The sequence below is a fragment of the Oncorhynchus clarkii genome, chromosome 2, assembly GCF_045791955.1.
Source record: "Oncorhynchus clarkii lewisi isolate Uvic-CL-2024 chromosome 2, UVic_Ocla_1.0, whole genome shotgun sequence".
NCBI classification, from domain to species: Eukaryota; Metazoa; Chordata; class Actinopteri; order Salmoniformes; family Salmonidae; genus Oncorhynchus; species Oncorhynchus clarkii.
In genome coordinates this window covers 28,498,567-28,525,546 of record NC_092148.1, presented here as the reverse complement: position 1 = coordinate 28,525,546, position 26,980 = coordinate 28,498,567, and the positions used below count along the sequence as shown (strand labels likewise).

The 26,980-nt window shown below is 43.3% G+C and overlaps 1 protein-coding gene across 8 annotated transcripts; it reads right to left on the bottom strand.

The window, feature by feature from the left end:
- Window positions 1–1,726: 1,726 nt before the first annotated feature.
- On the bottom strand, window positions 1,727–26,694 carry LOC139366151 (myelin-associated glycoprotein-like). 8 transcript variants are annotated; one of them, XM_071103309.1, is made up of 13 exons: window positions 26,543–26,694; window positions 13,486–13,615; window positions 12,281–12,420; window positions 11,927–12,002; window positions 10,437–10,805; window positions 9,851–10,147; window positions 9,136–9,393; window positions 7,142–7,402; window positions 6,647–6,949; window positions 6,252–6,351; window positions 5,486–5,588; window positions 5,042–5,095; window positions 1,727–4,337 (listed from the first exon to the last, which is right to left on the bottom strand). In XM_071103309.1, the coding sequence occupies exons 4-13, from the start codon at window positions 11,970–11,972 to the stop codon at window positions 4,176–4,178; spliced, it is 1,953 nt and encodes a 650-aa protein (XP_070959410.1). In that variant the 5' UTR covers window positions 11,973–12,002; window positions 12,281–12,420; window positions 13,486–13,615; window positions 26,543–26,694; the 3' UTR covers window positions 1,727–4,175. The 8 variants fall into 8 exon arrangements, with proteins under 8 accessions (XP_070959410.1, XP_070959436.1, XP_070959453.1 ...); XM_071103328.1 differs by having other exon boundaries at window positions 2,027–4,337; window positions 13,493–13,615; window positions 26,543–26,583; XM_071103318.1 differs by lacking the exon at window positions 26,543–26,694 and adding an exon at window positions 22,106–22,117 and having other exon boundaries at window positions 2,027–4,337.
- Between the last annotated feature and the right edge of the window lie 286 nt (window positions 26,695–26,980).

Below are 26,980 nucleotides of genomic sequence, written 5' to 3'. Positions count from 1 at the left end.
GGAATGAGACTTTCGATGAGCAGGCGTCCACTTACTTTTGGTCACTTATCCATCCACAATGTTTATGCTGGTAAAGTCATAATAATAATGACAACTGTGATGGAACCAGGAAGTTTCGATGATACAATTGTATAAATGCAGACAGATCATTTGTTCGTTCAACATGGTGGGATATTTTTGTGTCGGTAAAAATGTATTATGCGAGAAATAGCAGTGGAAAATCACGCACTGATTATATCTGCAGCAAGTCAGTTTGGTGGAAACGTGCACATTTTATTCTGCATGAAAATCTGTCGCCAATTGGATGGAAACCTGGCTGGTGGGGTAAAGAGTAGAGCTAAAGTAGAATAGTGTTGGACCAATTAAACAAAGTGTTTTCGTACCAATTCATTTTTATCACTTCCCATAGATATCCCTGGGCCAGAGAATAGTGACGTTGCAGTCTATCCGTTGATAATTGTTGATCTGTTCCTCAGCCTTAATGTGGCCCTCCTTGTCTATCTGACCAGTGCTTGTAAATGGTAAGACAACATTCCAATCCCACAGTTTCATTACAGGGGGACATATGGCATAAGGTCAGGTGCCAATGAAATGCTTATCACTGTTATATTTAGATTTTTTTATCAACAAGTTATGCAAGGTAGGACTGTCTGAGCGAGGTAAATTATAATCAAGGACAACTTTAAGTTCCGTTTGGCTAACTGAAATTTGCAACCAGAGAATGTAGCCTAGCGGTTAGAGAGGCAAACCAGCAAACTAATTCCAGATCCGATGAGGAAAAAGTATTTTGTGAAGTGAGCTGGCAACTGGAGGGTTGCTGGTATCAAATATTTGATGCCATTTCGTGCCCTTGAGCAACCCCCCACAACAGCACCCAGTGGCAGGTTAGTGTTTTTGGCCTGAATCTCGTTCTCGAGGCAGCTCTGCAGAGTGGTCACTAGCTGAAATGGCCAAAAGTCATAAAATGTGATTTAAACCGACTTAACCCTAACCTTAACCACACAGTTAACCCTAATGCTTAACCTAACCTCAAATTAACACTACACATCTCTGCAGCTGACCCATCTAGCAAAATTCGCTCTATTCTGTAAATATCAACCTGCCGCAAATTGTGGCAGCCCCCCCACACCTCTCCAAAATATGTCTGTATGTGTATGTATGTGTGTCTTTCGGAGGGGTTGGCTTAAAAAAGGAAGTCAAAGTTTGGTTGGACCTTGTGTGCAACTGACCAATAAAGTGATATAGGCTGCCCCCGGGGCGGCAGGGTAGCCTAGTGGTTAGCGCGTTGGACTAGTAATCGGAAGGTTGCAAGTTCAAACCCCTTTGCTGACAAGGTACAAATCTGTCGTTCTACCCCTGAACAGGCAGTTAACCCACTGTTCCTAGGCCGTCATTGAAAATAAGAATTTGTTCTTATATCAATCTTAATAAACAGGTTGCAACATACTGTAGCTGCTTCCTTTATTCTACTTCTTTCAGTACTGCACAAATTGGCTCTAAAATCATGTCAGTTAACAGTGTTTCTGTGACTTAAATAGCAAAAGGGTGAACCGAAGATAGTACTTTGTTTCATTGTGTGGGGGGAATAACTGTTACATACTGTATCAATAAAGAAATACTAATACATGGAGATATAGAATGTGTTCAGGGTGTATTTTCCATACTGTTTTGGGTATGAGAAAACATATCAACTATATAGATAACAAACTGAACTGGTCACGTTCTCTGTTGTTTACTTGATTTATTTGTTGTTTGGACCCAAAGAAAGATGGCTTTGCTTGAGGCGGGACAGACTTGTAAAAGAAAGAGAATGATCAAACATCATCATAGAGCTCTTATTGTCATTAAGTAATAACAGTGCTAATTTGCAGAAGGATTGCAGAATTCTGATCGGAATTATTGTGTCAAAGATATAAAAAAAAAATCATCACAATAATAATAATGAATACCACAAAGTAAAGAAAGTACAAATCTGCTTTCCAACACACTATGTGACAAACAAATTAGAGAAGACATGAACAACGCTTCTCCATTTTGTTCCCAGGTTTAGAAAGAAATAAACCCCCCATGAGGCGTTCAAGAGAACTGACGACAGTAAGTGTTACTAAACAGATGTCCATATTGGCATGTCTCAATGTTGGGCAACACATCTTGAACGCTCCGCCATTAGGTCTAGTGACTTAACCATGTCAGAACAATTACATAAAATATGTTATTAACAGTCATGACAGCTGACATAAGCTTGACACTCTCATGGCACAAATCTTTGCTTCAGTCAGGTTATTGGCTTAGCATACCGCTAGCCAACTAATTTACATAAATACCCATTTGTGTCATGACAGTGTAAAGGGTTGTCAGTATTTTGACATCAGTTTTCATGACCGAAAATGACATGTGTTATGTTATGACAGCGTTATGTCACCCTTATGACAGAGAAGTCAGTTAAAGTGTTACCGAACCTGTATCCGACTTGCCTGTGTAAACCATTGTTGCAATAGTGAGCATGTACATACCGTAGTGTATCTACACATATGGCTGACAGCATAATAGTCATGCAGGGTATTTATTTACATAATGTATACTGGTATCCTTTTACCCATCCATATGCAGCTTATTAATATTGTATTAACAGTCATTGTTATCTAGTGTTGCCATTAGTGAGCTTGGAGATTACATGACATGAGTTGATCAAGTATGTTTGAATAGCACAACCAACTGGTATATGTTGTGCCACTCAAATGCCTCCTCTGATACAACCCTATAGGATTAGGCATCGATTTCACACTTCACAACCATTGAAGTAGACATTTTGTGAGAAGCGGTCTCAGGTAAAGTGATCTTTTGAAACACCCACAGTGATCAGTGTTCGCTGATCTTTCAGCACTGTTTACATACACACACACACATTGTCTCAACGAGATACATTTTGTCCTGCTGTGCGAGTGTTACAGTGGAGTCATGTATGCCAGATTGATCCAAAAATGTATTCTAATCCATTGGTTCCCATTTAAGGATAAGTTAACACTTACCCTTAGCAAAACATCGTCCAAAAATACTAGTAATTAAATCATGGGCAACGGAATAAATAGAACATTCTGTGTTACCCCGGCATATTTCCACAAGAGCAAAACACAATGCAATCAGTGCTTATAATGCATAAAAACAAAAATATTCAGGCCACTTCTTGCACGAGCAGAACCTTGTGTTCGAGGCTCCACAAACCTGTAAGAGTATCAATTTTCTCTCTTTATATAAAATCAAAGAAATATTCATTTCTCATCATCATCAAAAGCCACAGAGTCACAGCACACATCACTATTGAACTATATGTGGGCACAGAATATGTGAGATGAAGATGACAGGCTTCAATTGGATGTGTATCAGGCCTAACGTTTGTTGAACACTGGTCAGCGTTGACAACCACTGGATCAGGAAGAGAGAAGAGATCCCTAATTTCCTCCAGATCCAGGGTCAGAAATAGAGATAAGAAAATAAAAAGCACAAAACACACCCCTTTCCCTGACACTTCGACTGGCAGCGGACACAGTGGAGAAGAACTATAACGGATGGATCTAGACAGTTAGCCTGGTATCCAAACTGATTGCGCTGCGTTTCACAGGAAAACTGGTGAGCTCAGCGTTCAATCTGGTTTAACCAGGCTAGCTATGAGTATGATATAGGGTGACATACAGAAGGGGAGCCCCAGAAAAGCAATGCCAACAATTAATGGTGTAGAGATGGAAATAGCAACATTGAATCTAGATGATACAGTACAGTAACTAACGCATTGCACCTGTTGTGAGGGAATTGTTTGACTATGAACAATAGAGTAAGAGCCTGGAGACCGACAGCTGCTGATAATACAAAGATCTTTTTACATTGTCCACTGGGCCGTGTTCTGACCCTGCAAGTAGCTACCAGCAGTCCTGGGTGGCGAGATGTGACTGGGGTTCCCCTTGGAGGCTTGGGGGTCGACTAACGGGGACGTCATTTGAGATGATTCAGGGACGGGCGGAGACGATGGGAGTTCTTGGTGTGACGGTGAAGGTTGGGGGTGGAGTCTACGGGGGAGGGGGGAAGACGTTTGAAGAGGGGGCGAATGACGTGAGGAGGGGAGCGACAACATGGCTGCCACTGTGTCCCGCGGTGACGATGGGTCAGGGAAGGATCGCGATTCATTTGGCCTTGATCTCGGTGTAGTCGCTGCCGTCATCCCCCCTCCCTGAGGCCCCCCCATCCCTGGAGCGCCCCCCGAGAAACTGCAGGGCGGCATAATTCAGCTCTTGCCTCTCCAGGTCTGCCATAGAGCCCACAGGTTGATAATCCCCGTCTTCTCCCTGTTGAAGATACGGAAAGAGAGAAGGCCCATTCAGAATCACAGGTTATATCAGCACAGTGCCACCAATGCCATTGACACCTCAGAACATTCAGAGTATAAAGGGATAACATGACAGACATTGAGAGAGGAGAAAGGAGGGTTAGTAGTTACTGGTGAGCAGAGGCGTAAAACAAGGAGATTGAGGCGGTTTAGCATATCCTGTTAGTATCGAGGCAGCCGTGCAACAGTAGTACTGGAAATCAAAGGCAATAGAGCACATGGAAGCTGATCTCAGACAGCAGACGACTGTGGGCCAGATCTGGTTGTTTTGTGACACATACAATGTGGCTCAGTTCTGGCACCACAATGAGTCATATGGCCCAGATCTGGTCCAAATGTATGAGATGCGAACTGGGGGAGGGTTGGCACTTTGCTTATGGGCCATCTCTGGCTTGAGTTATGTGGCCCTAACAACTTCCCATAGTTACTTTTGGTCTGAATGTGGGCCACATTGCCAGGCAAGGTCTGGACATTTCATGCTACAGATCCACTTCAGGACCGTAACACCAAGTGGTTAACTGGGTAAAATGGTAAGTCGTAATATTGTAGACTAGAGCCAAATTTGGGCCATCGCATAATTTTGCTGTCTGTGATGTGTGAGGGATGCTGTCTACCACTGAGACTTGGAGTTGGGATTGGGGCTGGGTTGTTTAGGAACCTTACCGTGCTCTCCTCTAGAATGGAGTTAAACTTTGAGCCCAGAAGCTCTGTCTTAAGCTGTGCAAGAGTAAGGGAAGAGAAAACAGAGACAGAAGAACGCAGAGAAGCGATGAAGCAGAAAACAGATGTCTGGAAAGGCTATGGTGGCAGCTACACCAGTGGTACTGTGATAGATAGCTATAGTGGTACTGGGATTCTCAGGCTAGGCCAGTAGTTGACTGGGGAAGTTTACATTTTCTCTTTAACATAAGAGGTCATATAGGTTTTTGATTATTTATGAATATCTCCATGGAATGAACCTTACTTTACATCAAAAATAGGACATGAATTGAATGGGTATAGTATAGTTTCAGTATCAGCAACGGGTAAGCTATCATTCTCACGTTTAAGACAGATCTGAGAATGGTCATTATCATCATTATAGTCATCATCATCAACATGTCTCACCACTTTCTTCCTCAGACATTGTTTGTCCTTCTTGACTGTGCTGTAGTACAACGCTGGGTTCTCCAGTTTAGAGACCAGGTCCTGCCCAGGGTTGCCATTCTCTCTGGGGGGTGGAGTCACAAGATCAGACTCGGTCTTATGGCCACTAACTAACTCAGGGCGACACTCCAAGCCTGGGCATCCATTTTAAAACAAGGGCCTGCTTCCCAACGCAGTTAATAATCTACAGGCCCATGGTTCATGGTTGTGGTCGACGTTCATGGTTGTGGTTATTGGTTCATGGGTTTAGTTGCGGTTGAGCTGACACCCTCTCTTGGAGCGACTTTCAGTAAAAGCTTTTGTCGGAATGTGATTTATTGGTATAATGCTGAAGCACCTTAGTTAAGTAGGCTACCGCGGCTGTATTTTTAGCATAGCAGGTCAAGGGTACAAAGCAGGGAATTGAGCCTGCAAACTATAGGCTACAGTTAGTCTGGCTTGCTAACCCAATCCACCAGGCAGCCATTTTGGATCTCCATCTCAGAGGATTCCAGAAATGGGACTAGGGATGGCAAATTAATTGAACTCGCTCTGGCGTTAGCATAACTTATGACTAATGATTCTCAAGTCCGTTCATCGATCAATCATTCACTCATGAATACACAGAGGTGTTTTAGAATGGATGGCGAGGCTGAAGTGTTTCCTTATCGTCGATTCAAACAGGAAATGACCTGTACCTGTAACTCGCATCGACCCCTGTCACAGTTAGTGAAGGGTGGATACTCACTTCTTGTTGTTATGGCCCACATATCTCACTGCTGCGATGATGAAGGCGATGACAGCCACTCCACCGATGGTGCCAACAATCACTGCCATCATGTACTTCTCTAACATCGGACAAGAACATCATATTGAAGACAATATAGAAACATAAAATACTGTTTAGCTAGGTCCTGGTACTATAACGTATTTACATTCAAGATAATGCCATTGCCATATCAAGCCAATGGGGTAGCCAGTTTATGCTCTTACTTATACAGTCAATCTAGATATCATATAAAAGGTACTACACTTCAGATTTCAGTTCAATCTCTCATGTATGCTTGGCTATACAACGTGTAGCATTTTAATTGTATGCGTTTGTTTCTGTGTTTAACCATAAACCTGAACTTGTGTACTCACTTTCCTGCTGTAACTCCAGATGAAAGCTCTCCGACCCGTATATGTTGCTAATGCTGCAGTGCACATTGACAGCACCGTTGCCCAGGCGCTCGCCCTTCTCCCGTAGTTTTATCATGCCCGTGGACGTGTGGCCGTCCGTGTGCGTGTAGTAGTTGTAGCGGCCGTCCGTGTCGTTGATGGTGATGTTCTTGTCGGGGAGGTAGAACTCGATGATGGGCTCAGGGTTACCCGTAGCCATGCAAACACACTGGACTCCCTCCCTCACCACTGTGCACTTGGACTCTTCCAGAAGGACAGGGGCGTCTGAAGAGAGGGTGGAGGTAAGGATATGACTGACATGTAGAGTGGTGTAATGTAGGTGGTACAATACGATATGATATTTTTTATTTTTTTATTTTACCTTTATTTAACCAGGTAGGCAAGTTGAGAACAAGTTCTCATTTACAATTGCGACCTGATATGTTATGATACCACATGACATGATGACCCACTCACATTCCACAGTGATGTTTAGGGAGCTGCTGGCTCGTCCGTGTTCGTTCTCTGCCAGGCAGCGGTACTGTCCGTCTCCCTGAGGGGTGAGCTCCAGAAGCTCCAGCACAGACACCTCCTCGGCAGTGATGGTGCCCACCAGCTCCCCGTCCTTCATCCAGGTGAGGGTGGGTGCGGGATTGCCTTGGGTGCTACATTGCAGGGAGATGGAGGAACCTTCCAAAACGGTCAGGGAGCTGTTTACCACTGGCTCACTGGGAGGGTCTGCAGGGAGGATAGAGAGGGGATGAAAGGTAGAGTTATATGAAAGGAGTTAAAATGTTTTACTGTGTATAAACAAGAGCAAGAAGCTATGGGCCAGGTTTATCACATGACTAATACATCGTTATATATATTGCGCATCACTACTTCACAGGAGAGGCATTTGACTGCAAACATAAAAATGTTTTAATCAAAATAAGTTTTGGTGCAGAAATGCCTTCTTGATCATGTGAACTTTCATGTGCCTTAATAACAAACGTGTATGCCATCTGTAAATATGAATAGAATTGTTAAATTACGAGCCTAGTTGGTTTAGCCAAGGAAAAAGTCAGGAACCTTCCCACTAGCCATGATTGGTTGAGATAATGGATGGGCTGGACAGGCTGAGAGGTGAGTTCGGATTTATCTGCCATGTAGCGTGCTTCTGTCTATATTGAGCTGCTCAGTATGTCTAGGTAATCTTTTCTTAAGCAGATTTGTTTTGGAAAGATAGTTTTACACTTTCTGGAGGACCGAGTTTTGAAATCAGTGTAATTCCCGGTGGAAGCAGAGTATGATAGCTAAGGAGATGGAGAAAATTCAGGCGTTTGATAGCAAATGCGGAGGGAGTCGAAAAGAAAACAGTCTGTTGTGTAAAACACCTGTCTCTGGATTACATCTTCAAAACTAAGGGCAACCATGTCATCCGTGACAGAGAGGGAGAAGCGTTCATCCATGTACTGTATACAGGTAAGAGAGTATAGCTAGCTACATTTTCAGATATTATACATTTCTAATTTTGTCAGGAAGTCATTTTCATTGCAAGTTAAAGCGTACTGTTAGCTGTGTAGTAATATTATTCGTATCTCAGAGCCATTTTCTAGTTTAGCTACCTGTAGATTCATGCAGGGTACTAATGCTACGAGTTGGGATAATGTTTCATTGTTTAGCTAGCTAGTTAGTTATCTACATGTCTAAACAAAATACTCCACTATGCAAGTAACCATTTCCCTGTACAGTTTATTTGTGCATGTGACAAATAAACTTTGATTTTATTTGATATAGTGTGTGTTTAGCAGAGACTGTAATGTGAAGAACAGCATGAACTGCACCATAGTCCGATATAACGTTAGACCAACGAGACAGTGTCCAAGTTCTAAAATTCTCTGGTAGAATGCTATGCTTTTACACTCACAACCGTAAGCTATTTTCTGTAATTAGCGAACCGTTAACTTGTAAATAATGATCTTGTTGTGAGTTTATTTTCCTGTAATAATTAATTGATAACTGTTTACAGACATGTTGATAGACCAGCCTTTAGTCTTGAAATCTTGCCTCACGTGTGAATCCTTAAAGAGATGGGTGGGGCTATGTCTTAAGAGGGTGTGAACAATGCTTAATGGGTGTAGACAAAGAAGAGCTCTCCAGTAGGTCTACCAAAACATTCAAGTGTCATTTTCTTAGAAGTGAGGTTATAAGTTTATCAACTTTTAAAGCAGAATGACTTTCCCATTGTTCCTCAACTGCAGTGTGTGATATACTATTTTCTAGCTCCGAGTCTTTACTTTTATCCAATGTAAAAAAACACCATTTTAAATTTGACTAAATAAGACCGAACCAAGTCGGTCGGTCACATATGTCACTGCAAATGACATAAACTAAAATGTCAGCTTGGTTGACATACTGTATAACTACAATGGTTAAATGTAACTATTTTTGATTATTACAGAAACACCATGTTGCACAATGACACTTACACAAGACAGCCAGGTACATGGATGTGTTCATGGCGCCATAGCCATTATCCCCCACGCAGGTGTAGATGCCCTCCTGAGAGGGGGTTAAGTCCTCCAGGGAGAGCGAGGCGTTGGAAGCCGTGTCCCACAGCAGCTCCTGGTCCCCAAACAGCCAGGAGATCCTGGGAGGAGGGTTACTGTCCACCTCGCAGTGCAGTGTTACCGAGCTGCCCTCCATCACCTCCACGGACACGTTCACCATCACCGAGCGAGGGGCATCTGGGGTGAGAGGAAGGGGAAGGTGGGGTTAGACTATTAAAAGTGACAAGTGTATAACCTGCTTAAACCCGACCTAACACTGCACTCATCATTGTTTCAAAGAAAAACAAAAGGTGAAATGTAGAAAAACAGGGTTGGATGCCAGGCTAACATACCCAATGCATACCATGTCACAATCATGCAATATATTTCTAAATGAAGTTACTATCCTTCTACTTTAGATGTAGAATATTGGATGACTGTAGATATTGACAATGATTCTACAATGTGTATATCAGAAATATGTGTAACACTGCTAATTTACATTTGGCGTAGTCGGCAAGATTCGTTTTTCTATATTAATATAATCCCCCACATTACATAATGTGTCCCCTGTTGTGTCCCAATGACACGCTTCTCACAGAATTTGAGGATTCAAAGCTACAGGTTTGGTGACAACAGTCAGTTGGTCACTTACACTTGACATCCAGAGAGATGAGTCTCTCATAGACCAGGGTGGTGTTGGGGTAGTAGACTCTGCAGCCCAGCAGCTGACCATTGTGTATGGGCCTGGGGGTGAAGATGAGCGTGCTGGACAGCACGGCTGTGTTGCTCTCTTCCACGTAGTCTGAGGTATACTCAGGTTCAGGCAGGTAGTCTGTGTACATCCATTGGATCTCTGGGCTATTCTCTGGACAATTGTCTGGAGCATAGCACGTCAACTCCAGATTCTCGTCAGCGACTATCTCCTCAGGGATGTCAATGTTGGGCTGGTCTGGGGGACAGAGATGATATAAGCGAATGAGTGAAGATTCACCATTTCACAATATTTACCAATTCTCATTAAAACTATAATAATTATAATCCCAGCTAGGACAATCCTAGCCTTGTCCCAGATATATTTGGGCTTGCCAACTCCTACTGTCATTGTCATGCCAAACAGTGTCCACAGTCGTTGGAAAGACAGCACAAACAGATATGGTACGAGGCGAGGGCAATCCAGCCCATAAATGTGACACATTCAATTGTAAACAATTGTAAACATAACCTCTCAGCAGGCTTACCCAGCACCTTGAGCTCAGAGAAATCTGGGTAGGTGTAGATGTTGGCACCGCCCAGGTCGGCACGGAAGTAGTACCTCCCTGAGTGCTCTGTACCTATATTACTGATGAGCAGGGTGCAGTTCCTTTGTTGCAGGTCCCCAATGAGCTTGGTACGCCCTTTGTAACTTTCATGTACGATGTCTGTGCGCGTCTTGATCACCACAGGTGGGAAGAGCTGGGGGTAGGGCTGACCAAAGTACCAGATGCCGTGGGTACCGCGGTGTGGCCGGATACCGGACGGGTACATGAATGTGCAGGGGATGACCACGCAGGAGTTGGTCATGGCCGAGATGTCCCTGGGTATCCATACATTCCACTGGCCACTGACATCTGAGGGAGGGCAGGAGGGATATGGGACAAAGATTGGAAATGGAAATATTGAGAGCGAAATTATATACTGTATCAATGACCCGTCAATCTACAATACATCTACAGTTTCAAATGGAATCACTGAGAAAAGATGAACAGATAGAGAGAACAAAGGATGATATCATGATGTTCTCCCTGGTTGAGATGGTAAGAGCAGAGACCCTATGTGGAGGAAGCATATGGCACCACTGGCACCACTGTTTAAGTGATAGGGACAAGGTTGAGTCAAGTTGGGCGCCAGCCAGCCATCAGAAAGCACTGGAACATTAGGCTGATTTCCTGCTGCCATGTGTGACAGTTGGAACCTGTATCTACTCTGTACCCGTTTGTTTTAGTGTTGTTTGCTGTAAGTTTGACACACTCTAAAAGTCAACTGGGTCAATGCAGTAAAACCATCAGTCAGGAAGTTAAAGCTTGGTTGCAAATGGGTCTTCCAAGTGGACAGTGACCCCAAGCATACTTCAAAGTTGTGGCAAAATGGCTTAAGGACAACAAAGTCAAGGTATTGGAGTGGCCATCACAAAGCCCTGACCTCAATCCTATAGAAAATGTGTGGGCAGAAATGAAAAAGCATGTGCGAGCAAGGAGGTCTACAAACCTGACTCAGTTGCACCAGCTCTGTCAGGAGGAATGGGCCAAAATTCACCCAACTTACTGTAAGAAGCTTGTGGCAGGCTACCCTAAATGTTTGACACAAGTTAGTAAGGCGATGCTACCAAATAGTAATTGAGTGTATGTAAACTTCTGACCCACTGGGAATGTGATGAAAGAAATAAAAGCTGAAATATTCTGACATTTCACATTCTTAAAATAAAGTGGTGATCCTAACTGACCTAAGACAGGGAATTTTTACTAGGATTGAATGTCAGGAATTGTGAAAGACTGAGTTTAAATGCATTTGGCTAAGGTGTATGTAAACTTCAGACTTCAACTGTATGTAAACTTCGACTTTAACTGTTTCTGGATTACTTTGTTTCTGGTATTACATTTGTAGTCTTGAAATGAATTTCCCCAGTCTGAGTTGTGGTGTAATCGAGTAGTTATTCACACTGAATAGGGAATGAGAAACATAAAAGTTTTACCTTTGATGATTAGCAACACTGGCAGAATCAGCTCCAAACACCACATGGTGTCTATTTAACCCTGAACCGGAGACCTCTGCAAAAGACATCGGACCTCAATTACGCAGCCACAACTTCAACCTTTACCATTCTGTTCTGGACCAATGGAGCCCAATGCTAAGTGATATATTTTGAATATGCCAATATAGTGACATATAACTAATGTCATTAGTGGTGACATGTAAATGCAATGGTTAAATGATAAAAAAAATTAAAAAATATTATAATTAGCCTATGTTGCTTTTATCTCAGGTAACAATGGCAAAAGTCAATATGATTGTGTGTAAAAAGACAGTAGACATTACTGACTATTACCTTGAATTGCTCAATGGGCGAAAAGTAGCCAAGACAGAAAATGTCTGATTCCTCAGCTTGGTGGTAGCAGTAGTAATAATGTTCACTAGAGGGCGCCCAATCACACCCAGACACCTCAACAGCCCTCTCCCTTATCTTCTCTGTAAAAAAATAAAAAATAAAAAAAACACACACAACAATTGACATGAGCATCAGGCGATGTCATCAGCCCTGCTGCCTGAGACGGACTCTTCGGGTTCTTCACAGGCACTGGCACATAGACATGGTGACGCACACTCTCTCTTTCTCTCTCGCGCTCTCACTCAGACGGCATGGTGTGAGTGCCTGTAAAGTCACTCATTAGACTATTCATACGTAAGTCCCAGGTCTTCGACAGACAGTCACTGTTGGGCCCTGTTCAGAACCATGACTCAATACCCTAGTCCCTAGGCCCCTATCCACTACATGACATCATGGCGTCAACCATCATCATTTGGTCCGTTGGTTGTTTGGACCATTTAGTCTGTATCTACCAGTCTGTGTCTCCCCCTGTATGTCATCCATGATGCTATGGAGGCAACAACTTGTCTTTAGCCTCCCTCCGAGCAGCCGGTGGCTGCAGATGGTGGGCCTAAGAGTGGATTGTGTTGGAGAGCTCCATGATTAACACATCACTACGTCCCCAGACAGTCTATAGGCTGATAAGCTGTGTTCCTACGGAAAATAAGGGCAAATTCTGTTGGTTTTATGCAGTTTGGCAACAACAGGGAGAGGGTATTCTGGGCTGAGGGACACGAACATCCCGTTCTCGAACAAGCGATTGTACGCACACAAACAGCATGCTCATGCGTATTTCCAAACAGTGTCATAACACTTATACACACACACACACACATTTGAAATCCAAAGTAAAATGTACGGTCCACATACAGATCACTTATAAAGTTGACTTGGACCCCTTTCAACCAAACCATGAGGCTCTAGGTTATGGCAATCATAGCCAATGCCATTAAAACATTTCTAAAACATTGCGTCAAGCTGTACCATCTGCATTAGACAAAACCCCAAGAGAGGGACTGTGTCTGAGCTGAGAGTCAACACATCAGCCATGTCAGGAGGAACATAATAGCCCGTAGAGCAGGGCACTGACACCACCAGCAACAACAACGAGAGCCATTGATTGGCAGACAAACGGCCAGCACAGAGACCAGCCACAGACCACTTGCCTCATACCAGCTTCAGCACCAGGCTCCGGCTCCCTCTCGGTTCCTTCCCTCGGGTTCTGTCGGTTCTACGTTCTCCCCGAGCGTGTGCTTCCCTTGTGGGTCTCCACAGGTCTGTCGGGTTCTATGGATTCTAGGACAGGGGACGAGGAGAGAAAGAGGGACAGTGGCAGAGAGAGAGATGGAAAGAGGGAAAGAGAGACTGTGTGAGCTGCAGTGGTGAATGTGTGTGGTGGGTAGTTTTGAATGTGAATTCAAACATTTCTCTGCCTTTTTCTAGGCCCACTACACGCATTCCTCTCCTCTATCGCCCTCTCTGCTATTGCCCGTCTCTCTGTCTCAGACCATGGACCAGGCTTTTGACTCTCACAACCAGGTCAAATCAACCCTGCTAGCATTAGAGAACTTCCCTGCTAGGACCTACTGTATCCACAAAGAGCCAGTGACCTCTGGGTGAATGTAAGTTGAGCCATAATATCACTATGACTAGTGAGTGTGACTAGATAAGTATGACTGGGTTTATACCCATACAGATGAGAATGTTCTCCATTTCCAAACAGTTCCATTGGAATCACACATCCCCACAGTTAGAGGCTTTAGTTATTGTACGGTGCCCACGTTGACTACCGTTTGCAAACAAAATGAGTAAATATTTAAAAAACTAAGCCAAAAGATGCAAACCTGGGATTCTGATCTAGATACGAACAACAATGGTTCTTATTTTATTACCCCAAAAAATAAGACATTTGGTGTTGTAAAATGTTTTGAGCATTCCGTTGGACCACACACACACACAGCAAATATTTTCCTGCATAAGCTATGTTTGTGGATGTGGGATGACAACATGGTCCAGCAAGCAACTAGAAGGACCCCCTACACATCAACGCAACAAAGAATACTTCTATTTCATGGTGGAACGGTTATTACAATTTAAGTGGCGTGAGTCACTGTCTCCAAGAGCCATTAAGCCATAGGCCAAATGATTACATCCACCAAGCCATGGATGCTTTCAAGGGAATCCCTACACAAACACACTTGAGGATGGGCTGAGTAGGCCTGGGTGGCGGAAGGTTGGTAGAGTCAGAGTGAATACCTCATTCACAGACTGGAGCCTGTACAAATGAATGTGCAAAATGCCACAGACCCCTACACACACGAGGCACACGGCGTGCCAACACACTTCGCACTGTGGCCCTTACGGCGACACAACAGCTATGTGACCTTCCTCTCCGCCTCCTCCTCTCTCCTTCCCCCATCCCCTCATCCTCCTCCACTCGCTGTCGTTCCGTTGGGACAAAGCAGTGTTTCCCTGCGCCATGGTCATTGTGTGTGTGTGTGCCTGTGTGTGTATGTACGTGTCCACTTGGGGGAGGTTTCCTCCTAAGTCATTTCAAACATTTACAGAGCTTAGAGTGTACAGTCGTGGCCAAAAGCTTTGAGAATGACACAAATATTAATTTCCACAAAGTCTGCTGCTTCAGTGTCTTTATATATTTTCGTCAGATGTTACCATGGAATACGGAAGTATAATTACAAGCATTTCATAAATGTCAAAGGCTTTTATTGACAATTACATGAAGTTGATGCAAAGAGTCAATATTTGCAGTGTTGACCCTTCTTTTTCAAGACCTCTGCAATCCGCCCTGGCATGCTGTCAATTAACTTCTGGCCTGACTGATGGCAGCCCATTCTTGCGTAATCATTGCTTGGAGTTTGTCAGAATTTGTGGGGTTTTGTTTGTCCACCCGCCTCTTGAGGATTGACCACAAATTCTCAATGGGATTAAGGTCTGGGGAGTTTCCTGGCCATGGACCCAAAATATCAATGTTTTGTTCCCCGAGCCAATTAGTTATCACTTTTGCCTTATGGCAAGGTGCTCCATCATGCTGAAAAAGGCATTGTTCGTCACCAAACTGTTCCTGGATGGTTGGGAGAAGGTGCTCTGTTGGTACCATTCTTTATTCATGGCTGTGTTCTTAGGCAAAATTGTGAGTGAGCCCACTCCTTTGGCTGAGAAGCTACCCCACACATAAATGGTCTCAGGATGCTTTGCTTTTGGCATGACACAGGACTGATGGTAGCGTTCACCTTCTCTTCTCCAGAAAAGCTTTTTTCCGGATGCCCCAAACAATCGGAAAGGGGATTCATCAGAGAAAATGACTTTACCCCAGTCCTCAGCAGTCCAATCCCTGTACCTTTTGCAGAATGTCCCTGATGTTTTTCCTGGAGAGAAGTGGCTTGTTTGCTGCCCTTCTTGACACCAGGCCATCCTCCAAAAGTCTTTGTCTCACTGTGCGTGCAGATGCACTTCCTGAGCAAGCTCTGTACTGGTGGTGCACCGATCCCACAACTGAGTCAACTTTAGGAGACGGTCCTGGCGCTTGCTGGACTTTCTTGGGCGCCCTGAAGCCTTCTTCACAACAATTGAACCGTTCTCCTTGAATTTCTTGATGATCCGATAAATGGTTGATTTAGGTGCAGTCTTACTGGCAGCAATATCCTTGCCTGTGAAGCCCTTTTTGTGCAAAGCAATGATGACGGCACTTGTTTCCTTGCAGGTAACCATGGTTGACAGAGGAATAACAATGATTCTAAGCACCACCCTCCTTTTGAAACTTCCAGTCTGTTATTCGAACTCAATCAGCATGACAGAGTGATCTCCAGCCTTGTCCTCGTCAACACTCACACCTGTGTTAACGAGAGAATCACTGACATGATGTCAGCTGGTCCTTTGGTGGCAGGGCTGAAATGCAGTGGAAATGTTTTTGGGGGATTCAGTTAATTTGCATCGCAAAGAGGGACTTTGCAATTAATTGCAATTCATCTGATCACTCTTCATAACATTCTGGAGTATATGCAAATTGTCATCGTACAAAATGAGGTAACAGACTTTATGAAAATTAATATTTGTGTCATTCTCAAAAATTTGGCACAACTTTATGCATGTTCATCTGCTAATCCGACCACTATCGCATTGCCATTGTTAGCAATGTTGGCACAGCAACATTTCCAAACTGCTATACTTTAGTTAATGGTATAGAGACAAAAATAACACATTGATGAAATGTTTTTATAAAGTTGTTTCTTACTCATGATTGTTGGTTTCTGTGTGTTATACAGTAATAACAACATTACACTGCTAGAGGTCACAGGTCTGTATTGTGATAAATACTTAGGTGAAATGTACACACTAAGGTCATCCACACTAAATGACCTTAGTGTGGACCTTCACTCTTGGAACATTCACATTGTAAAAATGACTGCAACACAAATTCCCCTTTAGGAGTCTATGGGAGAGTTTCAATTGGTTTTGCTCGCCTCCTGCATCCTCTCCTCTGTTCAGGGAATCTGGAAACAAATGTGCTTGTATGAAATGACACTCCCCTTTTCCACTTGCGCGTCATCAGGCAAATGACGTTTCTAGGGGTGGAATCCCCAAATAAATGTGTAAAGTGATTTAAAAAACAAACAAAGGTAGCTAGTTGTGCAAGACATTTTAAAGGTTAAAGGATAAGTAGTTTATCATTTTTAAAAGTGTGCATGCTTTTCTCCTTCGAGAAAACAACAGCTGATTCAAAGGGGGTGTGGCGGACGTTAAAACCCTTCCGTGCTAGGCGCCGTTGGGACGCTCTTGTGCGTCCTCTGCTGAAGTAGATAATCTAGGAGAGGAGGACACTTCTTCATTCGCCAACTAACGAATTGATGCTCTCCTCCACCACTTATCGTTTTCCGGGTCACGGAGGAGAGGAGGACAGCTTACTTTTTATCAGTTGATAATCTCCCTAGGCGTACACTCCACCACTCCTCCTGTTCTTCATAGTGTTTCACATAGCCTGTGGGGGCTGTATTATCCCAGCGCCAACACAGTAGTAAATAGGCAGAATAATCACAGGCATCCTTAGCCCTATAATTTCATTCTAACAATTATTCTTCAAAGATAAAAAATCATAGCCTACACTAGGCCATATGCAGTGTGCACTATGTTCATGACGTCTAGTGCAACAATGAGACTAGCGACACAGAATCAGTCAGGCCGAAACAGGCCATGACACCTTGCCATATTACCATGACTCATATTCCATATTCCAAATGATCAACCAATAACAAATGGCCCCACTGTCCTCAAGAGAAGGAGCCAGCCCAGCCAAGATAATTTGTATTCTTAATATCATATACTGTATGTATGTGAAGCTTGCTGGTGGCTCATATGAATAAAGGAAACACTGTATGCGGAACACTGCCCATTGTGAGGCAGAAACTGGAGGAATTTTCCGGAACAGGCCAGCTCACAGCTTGCGTTGCTGTTCGCCTGTGACGCGCACTGGTCCACAAGCTCTGGCCCCCACTAAAATACTCCAAGGAGCAGATGGTCTTAAAGCACACCCGCTCCCCCCTCCCACACACACAGCACTCAGAGCTGCCTGTGAGAAGCCCACCCCTCCACCGTCACTCCACATGACACAGTCTGTGTGAGGTAGAGTACTGCTTATAAGGCCACAACTACAACCTGTAAAATGATGACAAAATGTAGGTGTGACATGTACAGTGCCTGTACAGTATCTGTGTGTGCATGTACAGTGCCAGTCAAAAGTTTGGACACACCTACTCATTCCAGGGTTTTTCTTTATTTTTACTATTTTCTACATTGTAAAATAATAGTGAAGACATCAAAACGATGAAATAACACATATGGAATCATGTAGTAACCAAAAAAGTGTTAAACAAATCCAAATCTATTTCATATTTGAGAATCTTCAAAGTAGCAACCCTTTGCCTTGATGACAGCTTTGCACATTCTTGGCATTCTCTCAACCAGCTTCATGAGGTAGTCTCCTGGAATGCATTTCAATTAACAGGTGTGTCTTGTTAAAAGTTAATTTGTGGAATTTCTTTCCTTCTTAATGCATTTGAGCCAATCAGTTGTGTTGTGACAAGGTAGGGGTGGTATACAGAAGATAGCCCTATTTGGTAAAAGACCAAGTCCATATTATGGCAAGAACAGCTCAAATAAGCAAAGAGAAACAACAGTCAATCATTACTTTAAGACATGAAGGTCAGTCAATCTGAACTTTTCATGAACTTTGAACGTTTCTTCAAGACCTGTCGCAAAAAACATCAAACGCTATGATGAAACTGACACTCATGAGTACCGCCACAGGAAAGGAAGACCCAGAGTTACCTCTGCTGCAGAGGATAGGTTCATTAGAGACTGTTCAGAGGAGACTGTGTGAATCAGGCCTTCATGGTCGAATTGCTGCAAAGAAACCACTACTAAAGGACACCAACAAGAAGAATAGACTTGTTTGGGACAAGAAACACGAGCAATGGACATTAGACCGGTGGAAATCTGTTGAATCTGATATCCAAGTTTGAGATTTTTGAGATTTTTGGTTCCAACCACTGTGTCTTTGTGAGATGCAGAGTAGGTGAACAGATGATCTCTGCATGTGTGGTTTCCCCCGTGAAGCATGGAGGAGGAGGTGTGAGGGTGCTTTGATGGTGACACAGTAGGTGATTTATTTAAAATTCAGGGTACACTTAACCAGCAAGGCTACGACGTCATTCTGCAGCAATACTCCATCCCATCTGGTTTGCGCTAGGTGGGACTATCATTTGTTTTTCAAGGACAGGGCAATGACACATGACACAAAACACACCTCCAGGCTGTGTAAGGGCTATTTGACCAAGGAGAGTGGTGGAGTGCTGCATCAGATGACCTGGCCTCCACAATCCTCTGACCACAACCCCCTTGAGATGGTTTGGGATGAGTTGGACCGCAGAGTGAAGGAAAAGCAGCCGACAAGTGCTCAGCATATGTGGGAGCTCCTTCAAGACTGTTGAAAAAAACATTCCTCATGAAGCTGTTGGAGAGAATGCCAAGATTGTGCAAAGCTGTCATCAAGGCAAAGGGTGGCTACTTTGAAGAATCTCAAATATAAAATAGATTTTGATTTGTTTAACACTTTTTTGGTTACTACAATATTTCCACATGTTATTTCATAGTTTTGATGTCTTCACTTTTATTCTACAATGTAGAAAATAGTAAAAAATAGAGAAAAACCCTTGAATGAGTAGGTGTGTCCAAACCTTTGACTGGTACTGTATGTGTGCGTACGGCCCAATACAACACTGGGGCCAAGTTTCCCAGGACCTCTATAACAGGCGGTGTCAGAGGAAGGCCCTAAAAATTGTCAAAGACTCCAACCATCCTACTCATAGATTTTTCTCTCTGCTACCGCACAGCAAGGGGTACCGGAGTGCCAAGTATAGGTCCAAGAGGCATCTATAAACAGCTTCTACCCCCAAGCCATAAGACTACTGAACATCTAATTAAATGGCTACCCAGACTATTTGCATTGCCCCCCCCCCCCCCCCCCCCCCCCCATCCCCATGCTGCTGCTACTCTCTGTTATTATCTAATCATGGTCACATTAATAACTCTACCTACATGTATATATTACCTCAATTACTTCGACTAACCAGTCCCCCCGCACATTGACTCGTTACAGGTACCCCCTGTATATAGCCTTATTATTGTTATTTTACTGCTGCTCTTAATTATTTGTTACTATTATTTCTTATTTTTGTAGGTATTTTTTCGTAAAACTGCATTGCTGGTTAAGGGCTTGTAAGTAAGCATTTCATTTGATTATAACATTTAATTTGATTTGCATGCGGGGGTGTATTTTCTGAGTGCATTTGTGTGTGTGTATGTGCACCTGCATGCATTCAAGAGTGCATTTGTGTGTGTGTTTACTAATGTGTGTATCCTCTACCTGGCAGCCGTGTGTCTCTGGACCAGTATCCAGTAAAGTGCTGCCAAATGCAGTCCCAGCACAGTGGGCAGATGGTGAGCCACAGGCCTCCTCGCTCATTAGAGTGCTCTCTCTTCCGCCCTGCCCAGTAGGGGGCGACAAACAGAGCAGTCACCTGCATAGCCCCACAGGCAGGAGGCCAAGACCTACTGCGGAAAGATACGTATCGCCATTTTCAATTCTCCCCCGAACCTTCCCAATGTCCGAATCCCAAACCTTCCCAATGTCCGAATCCCAAACCTTCCCAATGTCCGAATCCCTTCCCACACTAGTATTTCCTTTTGTACAACATATAGACTGAAGGAGTGTGTCAGTTAATACCATGTTCCTCACTCCTGTGAAGTATTTTGTTTGCATCAGCGGTCACGCAGGAGAAGAGCCAAAGAAAGGACACATGGACCTTATGGCACAATAAGCTCAAAACAGTCCGTCCGAATTTAGATTTGGAATCTTCATCTGCTGTTGTATCTGCTTTCAGAATTCTAAGTAATGGTGGTGAGACACTGGCAAAAGCTCTGGTAAAAGTAGGAACTGTTCATTTCTGTGTGGTACTTGGAGGAAAATCTGTCCTTTGATTATTGCATGGCTTTCACTAGCCCCTACTCACGCAAATGCAAACACACACACACACACAAATGCAGATACACACAAACTCACACAATACTCAATCACTAGATCCCTCACTTGCTCATTTGCCACTTCACTTACACACTCACCTTAGAATACAAGGTAAAAGACGCATTCTCGTTTCACTCTCAATGTCTTACCAATTTCAAGTCATGCCGCTGAGTATTAAACGAAAAACAACTGAAATCCAACACATTTGCTGTGTCACTGTATTAATGAGGACACATTGAACCATCATACAGACACTGCTCCTCATACCTTCAATATTACTGTAGAAAAGCAAGAGTCGTTCAGGTGTAATAACTCATCCAAAGTCAGCACCTAGACCAGTGGTTCCCAGACTTTTATGAACAGCGGCACACCTCCATGTGATAAACATTTCTACAGAAAACCTAACATTCCCCTATTCATTTATTTAGTGGTAATGACCTCCATCTAATCTGATCCATACTACAAATCTTCTATTTTCTGTGACAATTTTTAAAAATAGATTAAATAGGGTTTATTAGAATGTTTTAAATAGTTTGCATAGTTCCTTACTCATTATGAATCACTTGTAGGCTGTAGGCCTAAAAAAAAAAAAAATGTGCTCAGGTAAAATAGGTCTTTCGTTGTGAACGGTTTGCGCTAGAGAGGAGCGGTTTTCTGCATTAAAAAGGTTCAACCACGGACACAAAGCCATGGTCGGTTTGTTTCTATGGTAGAGGCTGTGGTACAGCTCAGCCTAATCAGACTTGCCTGTGCTAATGGTTCTTGCAGGCAAAGTAAAATTATACAAATTACTTTTCTCTTGATGAGAGGCCTGAACACATTGGACTTGAAAAACAATGACAGAGATGTAACCATGTGCCAATGCCAATATTGTATTAATGTATTGTCAATGTATTAGCTGAACGCACTGGTGCTCCCAAGTCAAAATTCCACGTGCATTCCACAGGTCAGGTCACCCTCAAAAAAATTCTGCACACCGGTTGAAAACCACTGACCTAGACATCTCTAACAAAAGGTATGACACATAGAGAGGCCAAGAAGCACTGAGCAACCAAGTCAATAGCTTTCATTAAATAATCATGGCCATGAAACAAACTAACTCCATGGACCAACTGACTCCAACTATCTCCATGGACCAATTAACTCCAACTAACTCCATGAAAATGACATTGTTCAGAGCTTTTACTCACCTGTGCAGTCAGGGCTTCTAGCCTCAGTGCCAACAAGCCTGTCTCCAACAACAAGCACATGTACTACTATACTCTAACCATCACGCCACCGCTCACGCTGCCATCAAGAGACCTCTCGCCCCTCTCTGTACCATGCCCCATCAAGAGGGGAGGAATAAACTGCCCTCCCTCCTTCTCTCCCATATGGAAATCAGTCTCCTCAGTGTACCAGCATTGTTCTGTGCCTTCGCCTCGAGGCCCAGCCATTCATAAATGCACACCCCGCACCGCCCTGGCCACAATGACCTCCACTGTTCCCACTCATCCCAACACATGTGGGTGAGGCTTTGAGCTCCAAGACCCTTTCCATCCAACACGGCCATTAGTTTAACATTGGATGGGTCCGAGCATATTCGTTTGTTTTGGATTGATGGAGTGCAATGTCCTTGTTTGAGGTCACTACTACGCCAAAGGGGGTGGAAGAAGGGACGCCGGAGAAGGGGGACAAACAGGGTTAAGACAGAGATGGGAATTAAAATAGCAATGTCATTGTATGGAAATGGTTGTTGTTTTGTGGTAGAAGACCTCTCAGAGGCTAATATAGTATATGCCACTCATGTCCATATGTAATCTATAGACCTTTTTGAACTATAGCTACGGTACTTGTAGCTGCCACCTAACCTGACCAATAGAGGGCTTGACCAATACATTTGCCACCACAATCTTCTAAACGGCTGGATATTGAGAATAATGAAAGTCCTTAAACTTCTCCTTTGGCTGAACCATACTGAACTGGTTTTGAGGGCACAGTGAGGGGCATGTGACCTAAAACTGCATCACTTCCTTTGTGACCAGATCATAAACCAAGAACGCATTGTCAAAAATTCCCTTACAGTTCTCAAGAGGCCCTATTCTTTCCTCCAGCCCTATTTTCTATGACCTTGTCCAAGATTGAAGGTTGACAACTCAAATGTACTATAAAGGAAGGTCAGGCAATATATTTACTGAACAAAAATATAAATGCAACATGTAAAGTTGGTTCCATTTTTCATGAGCTTTTCATTGTTGCGTTTATATTGTTGTTCATTATATTTACAAACATTTATTTCACGGTAAAAACAATCATAACAATAACGATGTGACGGATGATATGAGCCCTCTGAACATGACCCATTGACTACAGTGACTGTAACTGCAGTATGAGAGCATTCACAAGTGTTTTGAGGGCCAGAGGAAAGGTCTAAATATGGTTAAATGCTGAAAACCAATCATACGCACATGGCATATATCCACATCCTGATAATAATATTAATATTATATTAATTATGATATTGAGATATACACTGAGTGTATACAATATTAGGCACACCTTCCTAATATTGAGTTGCACACAGTTCTGCCTTCAGAACAGCCTCAATTTGTGGGAGAATGGACTTTACGAGGTGTCGAAAGCATTCCACAGGGATGCTGGCCCATGTTGACTCCAATGCTTCCCACAGTTGTGTCAAGTTGGCTGATGTCCTGCGGGTGGTGGACCATTCTTGATATACACAAACTGTTGAGGTTGAAAAACCCAGCAGCGCTGCAGTTCTTGACACAAACCACAGCGCCTGGCACTTACTACCGTACCCCGTTCAAAGGCACTTACATTTTTTGTTTTGCCCATTCACCCTCTGAATGGCACACATACACAAACGTGTCTCAATGTGACAAGGCTTAAAAATCCTTCTTTAACCTGTCTCCTCCCCTTCATCTACACTGATTGAAGTGAATTTAACAAGTGACATCAATAAGGGATCATAGCTTTCTCCTGGATTTACCTGGTCAGTCTATGTCAAAGAAAGAGCAGGTGTTCCTGATGCTTTTCAGACTCCGTATACAGTTTATATTGCTCAGGCCTTAGAAAATAGAGCATGAAAACACAATGGTAAGGGGAGCTGCTCCCTGCGCCCCTTGACTGAACCTCTCTCCACCCAAGACTCCTCCACCCCTTCAACCCACCCTGCTACCACCCCCTCCTGTCCTGACACAGTAGCCATTGTCTCCCAGGCCCTGCTGGGTGAAAAGAACAGCACAGCTCGAGCCTGACACCGCACAACACTGGGAAGTCGATGTGCACAGATAATTGTCTTTTAATCACAACAATCCCCTTTTCTCCCTGCTCTTGCTCCTCTCTCTCTCTCTTGTTGGATTTCTCTCTCTTCTGGTGGCATTAGCTAATTCGACCCATCGCCCTTCTTGTTCTATGATTTCTCACATTAGTCTTCCATTGTTTGGTCATGGCAGCATTCAAGTGAATCATGTTTCTTCTTCTGCTTCTTCTAGTTCACCATCATCCCCACCATCATCACCCACTACCATCCCCAAATACACAAAGACACACTTACTCTCTCTCTCACACACACACAATATCCCCCTATTGTAGTGTATGATTTTGGGGGAGGGGGGGGGGGGCTCTTGCTGGACAGAGATAGCCAGGCCAGGGAGAAAGGGTGAGAGCAGAGCACACACTGAGAAAGGATCCACACCTACCCATCCACCTTTGGTGGACAGGAGAGATGCATGGTTGTCATTTGTGACCTCCCAAGTGGAGCAGCAGTCTAGCAGTGCTCGAGGCGTCACTAAAGACGTGGGTTGGAAGTCCCATAGGGCGGCGCACAATTGGCCCAGCGCCGTCTGGGTTAAGGGAGGGTCTGGCCGGGAGGTCTTTACAATTAAGCTGTCATTGTAAATAAGAATTGCCTACTTAAATAGAGGTTAAATAAATAAAAAAATAAGTTATTGGTACGCATACAGGGTGTCAGTAGAGAGACATCAATCAAATGTATTTATAAAGCCATTTTTACATCAGCCGATGTCACAAAGTGCTATACAGAAACCCAGCCTAAAACCCCAAACAGCAGACGTAGAAGCATGGTGGCTAGGAAAAACTCCCTAGAAAGGCAGGAACCTAGGAAGAAACCTAGAGAGGAACCAGGCTCTGAAGGGTGGCAGGTCCTCTTCTGGCTGTGTCGGATGGAGATTGTAACAGTACAACAGTCAAATACTTAAGCTCTGACGGTACTACTCTCACTGGTCATTTCTTTTTTTTGTAAGATCCGTAAACTCATTATTTTCTCTCTCATTGATTAACATTTCTCATGATCTTCTGACACTACTAGCTTGCTATCTTGGTACATTCCAGACCTGGGTTCAAATACTGTTTGAAATCAAATACTTTATCTGATGCTTTATTGAAGTTGCCTGGTTTAATGGATCAATAGAATAATCAAAACAATGCAAACCCCATCTGGCACTTTATGCAGGCTAGAGCAGACACTCAAAGTATTTGAAAGATTTCAAATAGTATTTGAACCCAGGTCTGGAACCTTCTGCTACATTCTGCCATCATTGAAGTCTCATGACATTATGACATAGAAATGAACATGTTGTCATTACGTCCATCTGTTCCAGCCATTATTGGGTCCAAAGGAATCAGGTCACTAGATTATTGGATGTGTCTGTTGTACACCCACTGTCACTACTGGCTTGTGTCCCTGTGGAACGGAGGAATTACTCCCCAAGGCACATTTGCTCCCCAATCTGTGCCCCACTTTGCCTCATACCCAATTCTGGCTTTATCTTGGGAATTAAGTCAACTATACTGAGATATAATGCCAAGATCAACTGAATTGTATTTATTTAAACTGATTGTCCCAATGGACCCTTCTCCTGAGGCACCTCATCTTATTATCTAAAAGCAAAAATGGGACCACCCTCTCGAATAAGAACAGAATAAGAGAACAAAACTTTGTTGGGATATGAAACAGCACTCATACCCATCTAACTATCCTAGATGTTCTGTTACACTGCTGCAAATAGACCCAAGCCAACGTACTGTACACGCCTTAGCATTAATGAATTGGTGTGAGTCATGATGTTGTTTTCAGCCTTAAAAAAAGACCACGGATGAGGAGAGAAGCTCCGTTGCTATATCGAGGCTTCTAAAGCCTTACTGGTACCAAACCTCTACAGCTTTCACATGAAAACAACTCGTATGTTATAAAAGGTCACCAACTCTCACAGTGCCACACTCATCCTGTCACCAAAGAATGAACGTGACTGCCAACAACCATGTGCTAAAACACTTGAGACACGAGGCTGAACTCGCGAACCATACCTTGTGAACTCGTAATGAATTGTAATGGTACCCTGATACAGAGCATGCAATACAGTGTGAGGTATTAAAGGCAAACACAATGGGATACAATGGAAGCGTTTCAGCCGACTATCAAATAAAGTAGGATTACGCAAGAATACCATTAGGTATTACAGCCCTGAAAAGACTGATGCAATTAGCAATAGTAATCAAAGTCAATAAAAGTCAATTAACATAATTGCAATAAAATCGAGATAAGTAATCTAAAGCTAAAAGCAAACATAAGAACACAAGTCCCATACATTTAGTATAGCTCTTACCTCATCAGTTGATATGCACCCAGTGAAGCACTCAAATGCCCAGCAGATAGGAGAGGAAGACTTGCTGGTTCCTATGGCATCTGCCTTCTCTCCTACTCCCTCCCTCTTTCTCTCGCTCTCTCCCTCTCTCTCGGTGAATCAATCAAAGAAAACTAAGGGAAAACACAATTCTGTATCAGTTGTATTACTTGTAATATGGATTCATACCCATTGGGTAAATCTGTCATAAGCCACTTTCTTTATATAGGCAAAACATTACATTGTATTGTCAAGCAGTTTGTAGTGACTGAATAACATTGACTAAAAGACTGTTTGGCTTCCTTTGTGAAACACGTTTCAATATATACCACGGCTTTCAGTCAAATCAGCATAAAGGGCTCGAACTACTCGGTTTATAATTATCTATAGAACGCTTAAAGTTTGCATATTTGATTTCAT

Excerpts from the sequence above, each read along its gene's own strand:
- LOC139366151 (XM_071103309.1), bottom strand. The coding sequence starts at position 11,972 with ATGTGGTGTTTGGAGCTGATTCTGCCAGTGTTGCTAATCATCAAAG. Across the intron at positions 7,403-9,135 it reads CATGTACCTGGCTGTCTTGT|ACCCTCCCAGTGAGCCAGTG; the intron begins GTAAGTGTCATT and ends TCCTCCCTGCAG. Across the intron at positions 6,352-6,646 it reads TCTGGAGTTACAGCAGGAAA|AGAAGTACATGATGGCAGTG; the intron begins GTGAGTACACAA and ends GTCCGATGTTAG.